Below are 16,896 nucleotides of genomic sequence, written 5' to 3' on the forward strand. Positions count from 1 at the left end.
CTCTTGTCCTTCTCAGTGGAAGAGGTCACACATCAGCTGCCTCCCAAAAATCTTCCCCTTTTTTTTCAGTTATTTACAGAATTATAAAGATTTTTTTCTTCCCTTTAGTGGCAATAATACATTTGTAGTTTTTATGAACTCACAACATTTATCTAACAGTTGGACTTTCTAGCTTTAGCTTAGCAACAAAATAATATACTACATTATTTTTTATATATATTCAGTCCACATTCACCCGGATTTTGCGGTAAAAGTATCAGCGAGGCTGTCAGCACTCAGCATTATAAAAGTGTAAATCAGACAGCAACTTCTGGCAATCACACATGCTCCGTTAAATGTGGAAATCAGGATGTTGCTGTCCGAGTTGCCCTGTTCCTCCAGCTTCAATACCTCAAATACATGGAAGGGTGTGAAGTTGCTGTACTTCTGCAAAAGTTACTCACTAAACTTGCCAAAAAATTTAGGCTTTATCCATGCCAATATAAGTAAATTTTTAGTGGTGTAACAAGTCTTAATTACAGCCACACAACTTCTCTGGCACCCAAATTTACAAGTTGAGTATCATCCATTAAATTTTAATTATTTTGAAGGTTTAAATCTTTTCTAAAAATTCAAACTTTTTCTTTTATCTTTTTCTCTCAATCCCTCTTTCTGCCCCTCACTTTATTTCACTTTCTGTACTTGATATGGCATTGAATTAAATATTCTGACACGTCAGACTGCATGCCTCATTAAGAATTCTTCGATCTGATTGATTAAAGAGATACACCCTTGCTTGCCTTGTTCACACAGATCCCAGATGGCCTGTAGAGGGGGCCAGACTGAAATGGATTGCTAATCACTGCAAGTCTCAGGTGTAAAAATTCATGGAAAGTCTTTGGGAACTTGTAATAGTAATGAACGGTGCCGTTCATTTGCTGCTGACCGCAAAATCCGGGGCCAATGTAATTTGAAACTCTGAGTGGTAAGTTTATTCATATTCACTGCTTTTCCAATTAGGTCCATACTTACTCCATCCCTTCCAAAACACTTTGTTCTGTGGTCAATACAAATTGATACTTGGCACCATAAACAAAAGCAGTTTCCATTATGGCTCTATGTTCTATGAAAAATCATAAATAATACATTATAACTGAAGCATACATGTGCACACAATGATATTTCTGAAGAAAACAAATAGACTTTTTAGAGACTAAGAAGTGTTCCCTTATCTGGCTAGCTAAATACTACTGATGTATCTTGGGAAATAGTGCAAGCTACTTTTGTAGAATCTGTCTTCCACTAACAGAGTCACTGCTTAGGTAAAAATATCAATTCCAAGGCCAGGATTTTGGGAAGAATCAAGTAGAATCTTCAAGGGATGCATTAAGACACAAACACAGATTTCAAAAGATAAATGTAATCACATTGTTAAATATGTAGTTTTTAAAATGTTCTTTAAAAATTTACTTGGGACTAAAATTTCAGTTACTAAGAAAAAAAACGGCAGAAATATTTTGTTCTTTCAAAAAACATTTTGGGTGATTTGTGGGGAAAAGGGTAAAAACAGCACCACTTAGCAGCTTGATTAGTAATTGTTACAGGTCAGTGCTGTCATTTACCACTGGCATTCCCATTAGCACAATATCTAATGGCATGATAGGCAACCGCTACAGATAGCTATTGAAATGTTCACATCACAATTGCTATAGGAAATTATTGTATACAGGTTTTAATAGGTGTTTGACAATACAGGGATGGGAGGATGGATGAATAGATTAATATAGAGATGGAGATGAATAGCTGGATTTTACATGTATTTTCTACTGTTGATATTGAAGTGCTGTATCATCTTTAAAGTCAGGAATCCTCTCTTTTTTTCCCAATTAATTCCCAATCAATTCACCAATCCTCAAACACACCCTGTAGTTGTATTATTATAGTTTTCACTCAACAGAGGCATTAAACAGACAAATTTTTTATTCATAAATTCTACTTGTTTAATGAAAATCAGAAAATTGTTGCAACATCAGAAAGAAAGAAAGAATCAAAATGCCTTTAGTACAGGCCTCGATTGTCAATTAGCTTATATGTATAGTATTCAACCACTGCTCATCGCTAAGGCCTACCCTTGCAGTTGTTTTCCTGGGTAACAAAGAATTGCTGAGCAACACTTGTATGAATGTTTTGGAAGCATGGGGGAATTTTAACATCTCCATAACAAGCAGGAGAGGGTGAAATTGGTTAATATGGGAAACCAGACACAGTGGCGCAGTGGTTAGCACCGCAGCCTCACAGCTCCAGGGACCCGGGTTCGATTCTGGGTACTGCCTGTGCGGAGTTTGCAAGTTCTCCCTGTGTCTGCGTGGGTTTCCTCCGGGTGCTCCGGTTTCCTCCCACATGCCAAAGACTTGCAGGTTGATAGGTTAATTGGCCATTATAAATTGCCCCTAGTATAGGTAGGTGGTAGGGAAATATATAGGGACAGGTGGGGATGTGGTAGAAATGTGGGATTGCTGTAGCATTAGTATAAATGGGTGGTTGATGGTCGGCACAGACTCGGTGGGCCGAAGGGCCTGTTTCAGTGCTGTATCTCTAAACTAAACTAAACCCAGCACGAAAGCACCTACTTCCAGTTTAACCATGGTGGGTTTGGGGGCATCCGATTAACCCGTTTTGGAGAGGATGGTCTGTAATTATAATATTTAGATGAGGCTCCATCCCTCAGACTTTGGCAGTCATTTAAATTTAATGTTGGCCATCTGGCTTTCCCAGTGCTTTTGAAATCCAGCAGTTAAAGGGAGCCGGGAACTGCCAGATCCAGCACACAAGTGTTTTTTCAGATCACTGCTCGTGAGCAAGGAGGAGTAGGAGTGTGCCCCCCCCGGCCTCCTCCAAGCAATTCCTCTGCCACAATCTTCTGACCTCCAGCCCCACAATCTTCCAACCCCCACCACTCTATGATCTTCTGACCGCCCCCTGCTCTTCTTTCCTGCTCTGCAGTCGGCCAGTTTCTCAATCTGGCTAGCTGCTGGGTGACGAATGGGGTAAAAATATGCTAACAAAGTCCTGCCATTAAACCCAGTAGGACCTCTACCTTCCAGGCATTTCTGGGTCTCGCCCCCGCTAACATGCGTCCCCACAAATATCAGGACCATAGTAGTTATATTCAAAAATATGTTTTTATGCAACTTAATTCAACTTTACAAACAGTGAGACATGACTGCAATTTTCTTGGGAGATTTGATACTAACTTCACAGATTAGGAATTCAGTGGAACTATAACTGAATAGGGACAACACAGGGAAAAGGCGGGGACTGCTTTGTTGATAGTCCTGCTCATCATTGGTATCCCCTCTCTTACTGTCAGTGTCTTAGAAACAGAAGGTTGACAACGAGGAGGGGACACAGTAGTCAAACTTCAACTACATCACTCTGGCTGCATCACTGAGGTTTTTACACTTCTAGGATAATGTGTAAAGGTGAGTAGATATAAAATAGAACATTTTTTGCATTGACAGCTAATTAATCACCAAACGGAAGGCAGGAATATTAAAAGTACATCAATCTTGTGTTTTCTGAACAAAGAGGGGAATTTCTGATCAGTGTTTAATCTGGCCCTGATGTTTTATGGTGAAGCAAACCAATCAGAATGGGACAAGTAAATCAGACCAAAAAGCTCAGCCCAACAATTCAATAGTGGTGGTGGAGAGGTGGAGCCAAGTACCACCACCATACACTGAAAACTACCCAGTGGCTACCGAGAAGATCTACAAAGCGTAGCATATAAACAAAGAAGAGGAAGGGGTCAAAGATGGAATCTTAAAGTACCTCCAGAGGTGCCAGATGGGTACATAAAGAACCTATTGCTTGCATTAGATTGACTCCAATGAGACACCAGTGTAGAACCAGGCATGGCTTTTCCAGAGTGGTTGACCACAGAGATTGTCGGTAGAGGGGTGATTGACCATACTGAACAACATGGAGAAGTCAAGGAAGACAAGTAGGTCACTGTCATGGAGGATGTCATTAATGACTTTGATTAAGGTAATCTCCATGCTGGGACAGAGTGGAAGGCAAGCAATGTGAAGTTGGATCAGCAGGACTGTGATAAACAATTTTCCTAGCACCGGCTGAAATTAGATTTTGCGTAGTATAATATGAAGAAAACACTAAAATAATTAGGTCTCATTCAAAATTAATAATTGTTATCAGGATCTTAGTGGTTAGTGGCAAGATGCTGATGAAGCAGTTAAATAAGACTAAACTTAAAATTAACTTGTTTTAAAATACCTGGAACTCCTATTGCTCGTACAAATGTAAAGATGACATCACCTCGTCCTTTCATATCATTTTCAATGTCATGAAGATCCACCAATGAGGCCACATATTTTATCTCATTGAACAGCAAGATACTATAACAGAACATTACATAGTCAGGGTCATCCAAGCAGTTCACAAGAGCAAATATTATTGCAGAATTCATCCGAGAGGAAGGCAACTTAAAAACACAAAACTCTGATAATTACTGTAAACCCTCTACGATTTATTTACTGGGAGTTGTACAATACAAAAAGTAATTGTAATGTAATTTGCAATACGATGATGCTTTTTTAAAAAACATTCATGCTAATTTCAAGCTGGTTACTCAGCAGGATATCTGACACGCTAACTGTTTTGGCGATTCAGAAATGTGGAAAACAAACAGACTGTTTTCAAGTAACACAGCCTATTGGAATATTAGTTTAAAATAAGAGTTAAAAATCCCCAGGTTCAAATTCATGACTGTGCTGAGATACCTGATCAGGGTGCTACCAAGGATACTAAATTGGTCTCAGCATACTGAAACTGAAAAGGGGGAAAACCATTTTGATTATAATACAGGATTCCTGCTTGAAATCTGGCATGTGTGCTTCCGGGCAAGAAATAAGCTTAACTCAACATTCCCACAGTGAAACAACTGGTACCCTCACTATGCTCATACTTAAAGAATGGTCCTAAGGGCATGGTGCCAGAGGGTAGTTGGTGCCCACAGAAAGAGTTTATCTCTAGGAGAGAGGAGTAATTCTAGTTGGCAGGAAACATTTTACCATAATATTTACAATTAAGGTGTGAGTAAAGTATTTTTAATCAATTATGTTAGATATTCCCAACCTCATCATAATAACTTTTTTAAATGGCGAATTTAATCACCAGCTGAACAGTGAACATCTGAACATGCCACCAACAGTGCCCATCACCATCGAAACAAAAGGCCTCCAACAACCTTTTATGCATCACACATATATATCTGCAGCAGAATTCTGATTAAACATATACATAAAAAGAAAATAAAGTCAAATTCATGGGGGTGGAGGAGAGTGGCAGAGTACCTTAAAGAACAAAGAAAATGTTTGGCAATGGGCACAAAACCCATTCAAAGTGTGAAAAAATGAACAATGGTGACCAATTGGGAATAAAAACTCATCAAAATTACGCATTATATTTAAGGTTGGAAGGATTTGGCTTGATGAGCTCAGCAGCCTTTAAACTTTACATTTTTAAGCAAATGATGAGTGTTAGAACAAAGTGCAAAGGAAAAAATTGCTTTCACTGTTTTCTGTGATTTAATGCAATAGATCAACTTTGCAACACTAGGGTCCTCTAACTTCCACTTCTATGCCAAATGCTTGCTGTGAGCTGCGATCAATTTTGTATAGATTTGTTGCGCACTTTGATAAGTGGGATCATCTCATCAGAAAAGTGACATTCATCATCTTCACGCCCCAAGGCATGCTGGTGTTGGCTGTATATGTGATCATCATAAATCAATTATGATTACATTCCCTTAGATTTTTTAAAATATTATTAACTCAACCTCTCCCTCTCTCACTCAGTGCTTCACAGCTGATGAATTACTTTTTAAGTGTAACTACTACTGTATTGTGAAGGTGAAGGCAGCAGCTAATTTGTGTATAGCGGGGTCCCATAAACAGCAAAGAAACATGAACAGTTAATAAAAACAAGAAATGCTGGAAATACTCAGCAGGTCTGGCAGCATCTGTGGAGAGAAAAGCAGAGTTAACGTTTCAGGTCAGTGACCCTTCTTCAGAACCCTTCTTCTAGGAGTCTTGTTCACAGCTTAATGCTGCCTGCACCAAATAAAATGCTAATCTAGATCCTGATGTTTCATTTGGTATGTAGCAGTTATAAGACAGGTACCAAAAGGAAACATGATGAAATACTGTGATTCAAAACAAGATCAGTGTAACCCAATTCTCTGAATCAAAGCAATCAATGTCAGCTCATTTCTATTATTCCATTCATCTTTCCAATTGATAAAGAAAAATATCTTGCATGTTGACACCCAGGTGTTTTAACTTTCGGTTTACAAAAGATATCACACCAACTTCTAATGAAAAACTAGAAATCTTATTTACATTTCTATGACTATTTCCTCCTGTCAATTTCACTTATTGCAGTAACTGTTCAAAATAGGGCAAACCACTTAAAAACATACTTACAATAATACATTTGCTATAATTGCATCCACATCAAACAATGTGTCAGTTGCAAAACTCCTAAGCATTATATTACCCCTATTAAAGAGAAAAGAAACAAATGTTTAAGTATCAGTTAGCAATTTTCATTAGTTACATAGACCACAAAGTTTTTATATTTGGAAGTACTTTTTTAAAAAAACTCATCAGATTTAATGACGATAAAGGACGGTACAACTACAAGGAAGACATTTTCAGCAAAATGAGCCACAATTAACCTCAGATCTTGTTTGTTGTTACTGTACATTTCCTCAGCCCCATTTAGGTTTTTATTATAGAACATTATGCATAATATGGAACAACGAGACAATGTGAGATATATTCAGAAATGGAGGCAAGCCACATTGGAAAAGAGAGATTTATTTTGGGTGCGCCAGATGTTTGACATACGTGAAAATTCATCATTATGAGTCTCCAAACCAAGAGATAGAGAAATGCACAGAGGTAGAGGCTCCATTTACTTAAAATGGGGTGCATACTCTTGGAGGGCCACACAACCCCACTTAGCAAATCTAGAGAACTTATGCAAAAGCCAAGGGTTAAGGATCTCTATATGTAAGCAAGGATACTGCTGGCACTTAACCAGCTAAAACCGCAGCTTACCAGAGCACTGGAAATCATTCTCTCCTTCTCCAGCTAAGATACCCTACCTTTTAGAGAATCAGCTTGCAGAGTTATCTGGAGAACAGTGGGATGAATTCCAGCAACCAGTGACAGGACTACCTCTATGAATCTCATCAATGAGCCAGCTACACAATCATCGCAGGACATCCCAAAGCACTTCACAGCCTATGAAGTACTTCTGAAGTGTAATCACTGGTTTAATGTTGGGATACACTACTTAGTTGATCATTCCATAACTGACAATCATCAGTTTTATCCCTCACTGGGCAGATAGATGATAGCTACCAGAAGTCTTCATAAACAATACAATGTGCAGCACAATCACTATGAAATATATGGCTGCATTGTCACCATCTTCCTGATCAAAACATGGACACATTATATCCAATACAACTGATGCTGGAGGTGCAACTTATTGTCTCTCTGCAACCCAATTGTGGTAAATATTGAAATATGGCTACATTAACACACCTTCTTGTACACAACCTCCAGACAGCACCACCTCGCACCACCACCCCCCCCCCCCCCCCCCCCAGATGTTGTCCCAAGCCTTAGTTTACAGATCAGCTAGAATAACATGCATCCATCTTCAGCACCATGAAACACATTGACATATTGCCAAATGACCTGTCACTTTGATGTCTTAGATATCTAAATTGAGTGTCCCATTCCATGCTTCTTCATTATCAATTGCTTAATCCATGTTCTCACATGAGCAGCTTTGGAAAAGATATGCCACTGTAAGATTAACTCTCCTTTGAGGTTGCTGAATGATGCCCTGCTTTCACATTTTGTAACAAAAGCACTTCACAGCTCAATAATGACCCTACACATGATCTGAATGAAGCCCTGCCACTACATGGCTAGGAGCTTGAAACCATGAATGAAAACTCTTTGCACTATGTCTTATACAGCTCAAGTTTAACTTGCATCAGGACTTTGCTGTAACTGAAGAAAGATGAGAAAGATGAAAAGGACTCTTCAGTCCTCCGTGTGATCCTGATCCTAAACCATATTTATAACCAGAGCCTGAATTGGGATCAATGGCCTTTCTATTTGCTAATCAATACCTTTCACATCACTATTCAATCATGGCAAAGGCTATAATATTGCACTGGAAATACTGACCCCACCTTGTTCAGGGTGATGAACTAAGTATAACAATTTGAGCTCTATCTCAACTCCCACAACAAAGTGCCATGATCTGAAATTTATGCCATGAATAGGAGCAGTGTGCCACAGAATAAACAATTACCCTTTTACCATACTATTTCACATTGCAGCAGTTGTCCACCACACACTTCTGCTCGCTCCAAAAGGGGGAATACACTAAACTACGAGATTATAGAATTCAGGATAAAAACTAATGTTCGAATTTAAAATTCAAAATTCTAAATTTACATAATACCTGAAACTGAAACCTCAAAAGTAATCAGGTCTATCAGTATCTCTCTGCAACCCAATTGTGGTAAATATTGAAACATGGCTACATTAGCACACCTTCTTGTACACAACCTCCAGACAGCACCCCCACCTCGCACACCCCCATAGATGTTGTCCCAAGCCTTAGTTTACAGATCAGCTGTAATCAGGCCTAAACCTTAAGCATACTTTTCAGAATCTTAACTTTGATAAGTGTAACCTAGGCACATTCTTCACTCAATGAAGTGTCGAAATGAAGCAGAAAAATTCCAGAATTGGGAGATCCAGCTGAATTTACACCACTTCAAGCATTCTTTTGACATACACCATGATTGTAGCCAATCTCCTCACACTAGGTATTTAAACATGATATTCAATTTTACCTTTCAAACATAGACTGTAATCCACAGATTTCCTGCATTCAAATGCTTTTGACACCTGACGTATGTCAAATATATTGGTGATAAATAGCTTGGCACTAATATGAGACTGCAAGCACATGCACTCCTCTCATTTAATCCCCAGACTGTGACAACTTCCCTAATTAGGATGGCAATAAGGATACTAGACCTGGCCTCAGCATCCCTGAACTAAAGAAGTGAAAAATAATTATCAAGGGTTTCTGGTCCTTGTCATTATGTTGAGATGCCTGCTGGAAAGTTTGCTTGTGTGGATGTCTAAGGAATATGGGATAATGCTTAAACAACCTGCTGTCACTTACTAGGCTCACATATAAATAAACCAAGAAAGAAGATGGTACTGGAAGATGGCTAGTGCCCATAGAACTATATCCCAGAGTAATAGAGTCTGTACAGCACAGAAGGAGGCCATGGCGGCTAATGTGATCCAGTCAATCCCATTTCCCCACTCTATCCCCATAGCTCTGCGAGTTTACTTCCCTCAGGCCCCTATCCAATTTTCTTTGGAAATCATTCATTGCCTCCGCTTCCACCACCCTCCTAGGCAGTGAGTTCCACGTCATTACCACTTGCTACGTAAAAAAGTTATTCCTCACATCCCCCTGCATCTCTCGCCCAAAACCTTCAATCTGTGTCCCCTAGTCCTTGTAACATCAGCTAATGAGTACAGCTTTTCTTTGTCTACCTCATCTAAACCTGTCATAATCTTGTACATCTCTATCAGATCTCCCCTCAACCCCCTTTGCCCCAAAGAGAACAACCCCAGCTTTTCCAACCTAACCTTGTAGCTAAATTCCCTTATCCCTGGAACCATTCTGGCAAATCTCCTCTGTACCCTCTCATGGACCCACACATCCTTCCTAAAGTGTGGTGGCCAGAACTGGACACACTACTCTAGTTGTGGCCTAACCAAAGCTTTATAGAGGTTCAGCATCACTTCCCTGCTTTTGTACTCAGTACCTCTATTTATGAAGCTCAAGATCCCATATGCTTTGCTACTTCCTCAATATGTCCTGCCACCTTCAAAGATCTGTGCATGTGGACCCCCAGTTCCCTCTGCCCCGTACACTCTTTAGAACTGTACCATTTAGTGTATATTGCCGCTCCCAATCCTTTCTGCCAAAATGTATCACCTCACACTTCCCTGTATTCAATTCCATCTGCCACTTTTCTACCATTCTGCTAGCCTATCTATTTCCTGTTGAGTCAATTGGTATTATCCTCACAGTTTGCCACACTTCAAGCTTGGTATCATCTGCAAATTTTACTCTGTATTCCAATATCCAAGTCATCATTATATATATCAAAAAAGCAGTGGGCCTACCACTGACCCTTGGGGAACACCACTATCTACTATCCTCCAATCTGAAAAACAACCTTTTACCACGACTCACTGTTTTCCGTCTTTAAGCCAATTTTCTATCCAAGCTGACACTGACCCTTCTGTTCTGTGTGCCTCAATTTTGTTAACCAGCCTTTTATGTGGTACTTTATCAAACCTTTTACCTAAAATTCATATTTACAAGATTCATTGAATTCCCTTCATCAACCTTCTCTGTTACTTCATCAAAAAATTCAATTGGATTAGTCAAACACACTTTGCCATTTATAAATCCATGCCAGCTCTCCTTAACTAACTCAAACCTCTCCAAGTGCCTGTTAATCTTTTTCTCTGATTATTATTTCTAAAGCTTTGCCCACCACTGATGTTAAACAGAGCGGCCTGTAGTTACGAGAAATATCCTTACACCCTTTCTTGAATAAGAGTGTCACATTTGCCAGTTTCCAATCCTCTGGCACCTCCCCCATATCTAGGGAAGATTAGAAGATTATGGCAAACCCTTCCACTACCTCCACCCCCCCCCCCCCCCCCAACTTCCCTTAGTAACCTGGGATGCAGGCCATCCGGACCGGATGACTTATCCACTCTAAGCATAGCCAATCTTTCCAGTACATCCTGCCTATCAATTTTCACCTCATCCATTCCCTCCGCCATCTCTGCTTCTACTGATATTTTGTCAGCATCCTCTTCCTTCATAAACATCAATACAATGTAGTCATTAAGTATTCTAGCCTTGCCCAATGCCTCTAAGCAAATCATCTTCTTTGTCCCCAATAGGCCCCACCCAGCCTCTTACTACCCCCTTACTATATATATACCAGAAGATTTTTGAGTTCCTTTTTATGTTAACTGACATTCTATTCTCATATTCTTTTTCTACCAGTTTTATTTTCCTCTTCACTTCCCCTCTCAACTTATTGTATTTAGCCTGATTCTCACTTGATAAATTTGCCTGACATGCATCATACACCCTCTTTTTTTGGTTTCATCATATTCTCCATTTCCCCGTCATCCAAGGAGCCCTAGTTTTGGTTCCCTTACCTTTCGCCCTTGTTGGAACGTATCTAGCCTGTCCCTGAAACATCTCCTCCTTAAAGATCACCCATTGTTCCGTTACAGTTTTTCCTGTCAAACTTTGGTTACATTTTACCGTGGCAGGATCCCCTCTCATCCCATTGAAGATAGTCCTCTTCCAATGTAGAAGTTCTACTTTAGATCGTTCCTTGCTCTTCTCCATTACTAACCTAAACCATATGATACAATGATCACATTTTCCACCACAGACACTTGGTCCACTTGGGCCAGCTCATGCCCCAGGACCAGATCCAGCAATGCTTCCTTCCTAGTTGGACGGAGAATATACTGGTCAAGGAAGTTTTCCTGAACACTTTTCAGAAATTCCTCCCCCTCCTTACTCTAGTTTGTTTAACACTATCCCAATTGATATTTGGGTGATTAAAATCTCCCAATATCACCACTCTACAGTTCTTGCACATCTCTCTGATTTCCCTGCTGATTTTCTCCTCTCCCTCTCATTATTTGGAGTTCTGTAGAATATCCCCAGTAGCGTGATCATACCCTTTTCGTTTCGCAACTCTAACCAAATGGATTCTGCTGTCCTTGCCCCCTCAAGTACATTCACCCTTTCCAAACCTACAATGTCTTTCCTCATCAGTACTGCCAACCCACCTCCCTTTTTCCCTTCACTATCTTTTCTGAACACTTTGTATCCTTGAATATTAAGCGCCAAGTCCCCATTATTGCCACTACATCATATTCCCACATGGCTATTTAAACTTGTAGCTCACCAACCTTATTCACCACACGTTGGGCTGGATTTTGCCAAGCCCATGACGTCTGGCTCCGTGGCTGGTGGGGGGTGGGGATGCTGGTAGCTGGAAGATGGGTCTGGCAGAGGCCTGCCATGGAGGCCGACACCGGGAGGGCCCGACCCGATCCTCTCAGCCTGACCCGATCCTCACCTCCACCGGCCACTGGACAACAGGATCTTAATTTCCATATTTAAATCAATAAAACAAATTCATTTAAATATACTTACCGGCAATCTTCCTGTCCCACCGCAATCTTCAGCAAGACGGTCAGCACTCCCACACCTTCAATTCCCTGTCTGAGGAAAGTAGGCATGACACATGTGGTGGGGTGGGGGGGTTAAGATTTTCAGTGCGAGGAGTGGGGTGAGACGGGGTCAAATAAGCATCATCAGTGGAGGGAATGGTGGGAAGGGTGAACTTTTGACTGTACAGTCGTGGGGGCAGTGGGGGGGGGGGGGGGGGGGAGGTCAGAATTCAACGATAAATGTTTTGGGGGGGGGGGGGGGGAGGAGGGCATATACCTAATGTAATTTTTATTGGGGGGTTGGAAAGGGGCATTACAATTTTATTTGGGAGGGGGATTCACTTTAAAAATTCAAACTTGCCAGCAGGCCCTTTAAAAATGGTGCCAGCGCCTGTGCACAGGCAGCTGATGCTATTACTGGCAATGGACGGCCCGCCCCTTCCACATTTAAACGATCCAATGCACAGGAGATTACAACGGCTCTTCGGCGAGCCTGCCGCCGCTAAAATCCAGCACCTTGTGTGTTTACATACATACATTCCAACCTGTTTTTGTATTTCTCATAGTCCTTCTTGGTCTGCTAATATGGTACTACTTCCTTCTCTACTACTATCCAACACTCTCACTCCTTTATGCATCTTATTCCTTTTCTATATTCTATATGCTGATGTCCACCCCTTGCCAATGTAGTTTAAACCCTCCCCAACCACACTAGTGAAGCTCCCCGTGAGGACATTAGTCCCAGTCCTGTTGAGGTGCAACCATCCCTTTTTGAATAGGTGCCTCCTGCCCCAGAACTGGTCCCAGCGCCCAAGAGTCTGAAGCCCTCCCTCCTGCACCATGCCCCACACCACGCATTGATCCTCCCTATCTTCCTATTGCTACTCTTGCTGGTGCATGACACAGGGAGTAATCCAGAAATTATTACCTGTGAGGTCCTACTTTTTAGCTTCTGCCCTAGCTCCCGACAGTCTGACTGTAGGACATCAATACCTGTCCTATGTTATTGGTATCACAACTTCTGGCTCACATCTTTCCCTCTGGAGAATATTCTGCACCCTCTCCATGATTTCCTTCATCCTGGCAGGAGGGCAACACACCAGGCAGGACACACGATGATTGTTACAGAAATACCTGTCTCCCTAACTATGGAATCTCCTATAATGACTGCATTTCTTCTCTTTGCTCTTTCTCCCTGTGCAGTCCCTTGCCCATTGGTGCCTTGGTCTGGACTTCAAGATATCGTCACTCCCAACAGTCTACAATGCTATGTATCAGTTTGAGAGTGGCACACATCCCAAAGACTCCTGCATTTCTTGCCTCTTCCTATACGTCCACCCATTTACTATCCTGAACTCTCTCTGCCTGTGGGGTGGCTTCCTCTTGGAATGTACAATCCAGGAAACTCTCAGCCTCCCTGATGTTCTGCAGTGACTCCAGCTACACTCAAGCCCAGTGCTCAAGCAGCTGGAGATACTTCCTACATGCCTGGTTCCCCCTAGACATATGAAGTGTCCTGAAGTTCCCACATGGCACAGGAATTGCAAGTAACAGCTCTCAGCTGCCCATCACGATAAGGTTAAAATTAATTTAAATGCTAAATGCAGAACTTGCCTAAATTTTAGAAAGGGATCAACCCTTAACCTTCCCTGACACACAAAATTCTGAGTTTAGTACTCTGTAGAAGCAGTACTCTGTAGAACTGAACTCCATACTACTTACTCCTCGTGTCTTTAGGAAAAAGATGAGAAAATATTTGGGTACTCAAATCGATAGCTTGGTATTAATGAGACTGCAAGCTCACATGCATTCACATTTCAAGCAATTACAGTAACTTGCATGTAAGACAATCAATAACACCCAGGGAACTGGCTAGCTGCCTACTCCCAAAAAACTCATAGTATGTCCAGACACATTTGGCCTACTTTCCCCATGTGATGACAAAATAATTCTTTTCAGAAGGCAGCTAACAGAATTCATTTTAAATTCATAACGTTTTAATGTATCTAAAATTGTACATGAGAAAGATCGCATACAGAAATTTTACAGCTTGAAGCAAGTTGGGGCTCTGTTTCCATCGCAGATTGAACCAACATCACAATATCACCTGCTAAAACTGTAGACACAATTCTTTCAGAAATACTGGAATAGACAGCCCAAGACCCCCCATTACGATGTTATCAAATGTTAAGGACATTGCTTAAAATGGGTGATGTGCTCATGTTTCAAGAAAGACAAACTCTAAAGGGAGTCTTCCATGCAGTGTCACAGAGATGTTGGAACCAAAGCACACATCATGGATAAAACCTGTGATTCTGCTATGTACTCCCATAACTTCATGAGGGATCTCTAAATTAGGAAGTCAATAGTCTTAAGAAAATGTATGAAAGCAGTGTAAGTGGGTTTCCTGAGTATTATAATGTTCCCACACTCTTGTATGAAGCCACAATTTGCCACATATGTTCCCCACAAAAGCAAAATCCAGACTGTCCCTTCTGAACTATATAGCCAAAGCAATAAAGTAGAAGTCAGAAGGAATCACACCTAAACTGTATATTGCTCCGGTTAGAGGTATGAGATGAGGAAAGACTCCAGAAATTTGGGCTTCACAGCTCTGAAAGGTGGCAATTGAGAGCTGACCTTATGGAGTTACACAAAATAGAAAAAGTAGATCCACAAAAATGGCATCAAGCTAAACTGTGAGGAAGACAAGATGCCATACAATGAAACTGGTAAGACAAATTTAGGATTGATGTCAGGAAGCTCTTCACACAAGTGTGATCACCACATAGAATAGACTTCAGGAATATGCAGCAGACGGATAAATTCTGGAATAATTTTACAAACAAATCTGTATTTAGATAGGGAGACAGCCCAGTCTTCCTGGAGGAATGACCTAATAGCATTCCTCATCACTACTTATCTTGTGATCACATTCAAAGCCTCCAACTCATTTAATATACATGTTGCAACAACCCAAACAATCACCTTAAGAACCACCAATATCAGCAAGATTCCTCAGGTGTTTCCAGTCTTATTAGCATTCTCCTTGTTTATATAGAACACAACTGCATTCTCAAACATATTTATAATTATAATCTGCCAAGGGAACAAAAAAATTAGTGGGAGTCAAAGCAAATAATGGAAATAAAAACTTTCTAGAACTTGATGTAGAAAATAATTGCTTTCACATTTCATGACAGAATTATAAATATATGTTTATTTACCGGAAAAGATATGCTTTCTTCAGGGCATCTTCATTTTCACAATATTTTGGCACTTTTTCTGTGGCACAGTTAACCTACAAAAAGCAGCACAGTGCTTTAATAGGATAATGTAATACAGCTAATACAGAAAAATTGCTGCAAATATACTACCTTTCTTTCCAATATTTGATTTAAATAAAACTATTTTCTCCAAAAAAAACGCTCCAGCAATTTTCTCCTCTCCTTTGAGGATTAAGACACGCAGATGCTAGCTTTTTCTATCATTCTTCAGGATGTGGGCATCATTGGCAACACCAGCATTTAGTGCCCATCCCTGGTTATGCTTGGGAAGGCGGTCAAGGGCCTTCTTCTTGAACCACTGCAAGTCTGTGTGGTGAATCTTTATTAAAAAAGTTGTTTTTGTGAAATCATGACTGCATCTTGATTTTTGTACCTCTTCTGCTTCATCTTAATGTTAGAGGTAGGCGCACCTAAACCTTGGCAATAGCACTATAAGATCAGCATAAAAGCAGCTCAGCCAGCACTTCCACCATTTTTTCATTCTCAGCGGGAATCCTCTAATCAGTGCCTCCATGTGTCAAAATGTTTGAGGTTGAAAACTGAAGGGTGTACAGCGTAGTGTTATAATACATGCTATACCAAATAATAGGTTTCCAACCGATGGATTAAAAACTAAATTAAACTTTTAAAAAGAAAGCAGCTGAAATGGTCACCGCAATTTGTATTGAAATACCTCACAGTCAAGCTATCAAGATGGAGATGAATGTCTGGTTAATCTCCCCGCAAAACAATGGTTTGCTAATTTTGAATGAGCTACCTGCTTTACCTCCATTAACAAGGCATTCAAAGCCATCTTGGAACATGAACACTGATGGAGATGAACCTCAAAGAGTAAACACTGAAACAATAGGACCAGACACAGAGACTGGAATTCTTAAGACTTGAACTAATTAAGATGCAAAAGAGAGAATGCGCTGGACAATCACGTTACAGTCTCTTCATCTGTGTGAAAACGTGGAGTTTCTTTTGAATACAACAGACAAGCATCTGGGTTTAACCAGTACAAGTCCCAAATGGCGGTCTGTCTCTCTTTCTCTCCAGGCAATGCTGTAAGTTCGAACCCTGCCTGCGGGCTGGAAAACATCCAAGTCTATCATTGCTGCAGACAGAGATCCCGGAGATAAAACCATCAATATCACTGAAAACCATCTACATCACTGTCTCCAAGAAAACCCTGAACCAGGTGGCCACCTCTAACAACCAGAAAC

General features: G+C 40.6%; 1 protein-coding gene across 9 annotated transcripts in view; it reads right to left on the reverse strand.

Annotated features, from left to right (window-relative positions):
• Nucleotides 1–16,896, reverse strand: part of txndc16 (thioredoxin domain containing 16) — a 201,569-nt gene that overhangs the window by 178,234 nt on the left and 6,439 nt on the right. For all 9 annotated transcript variants that reach the window (XM_068039119.1, XM_068039124.1, XM_068039122.1 and 6 more), the window contains 4 exons: nucleotides 15,629–15,702; nucleotides 6,483–6,557; nucleotides 4,273–4,394; nucleotides 1,012–1,102 (listed from right to left, as the gene is read on the reverse strand). In XM_068039119.1, the coding sequence (XP_067895220.1) occupies nucleotides 1,012–1,102; nucleotides 4,273–4,394; nucleotides 6,483–6,557; nucleotides 15,629–15,702 (362 nt within the window). The remainder of the gene's footprint in view (nucleotides 1–1,011; nucleotides 1,103–4,272; nucleotides 4,395–6,482; nucleotides 6,558–15,628; nucleotides 15,703–16,896) is intronic.

This window comes from Heterodontus francisci, chromosome 9 (genome assembly GCF_036365525.1).
Source record: "Heterodontus francisci isolate sHetFra1 chromosome 9, sHetFra1.hap1, whole genome shotgun sequence".
NCBI classification, from domain to species: domain Eukaryota; kingdom Metazoa; phylum Chordata; class Chondrichthyes; order Heterodontiformes; family Heterodontidae; genus Heterodontus; species Heterodontus francisci.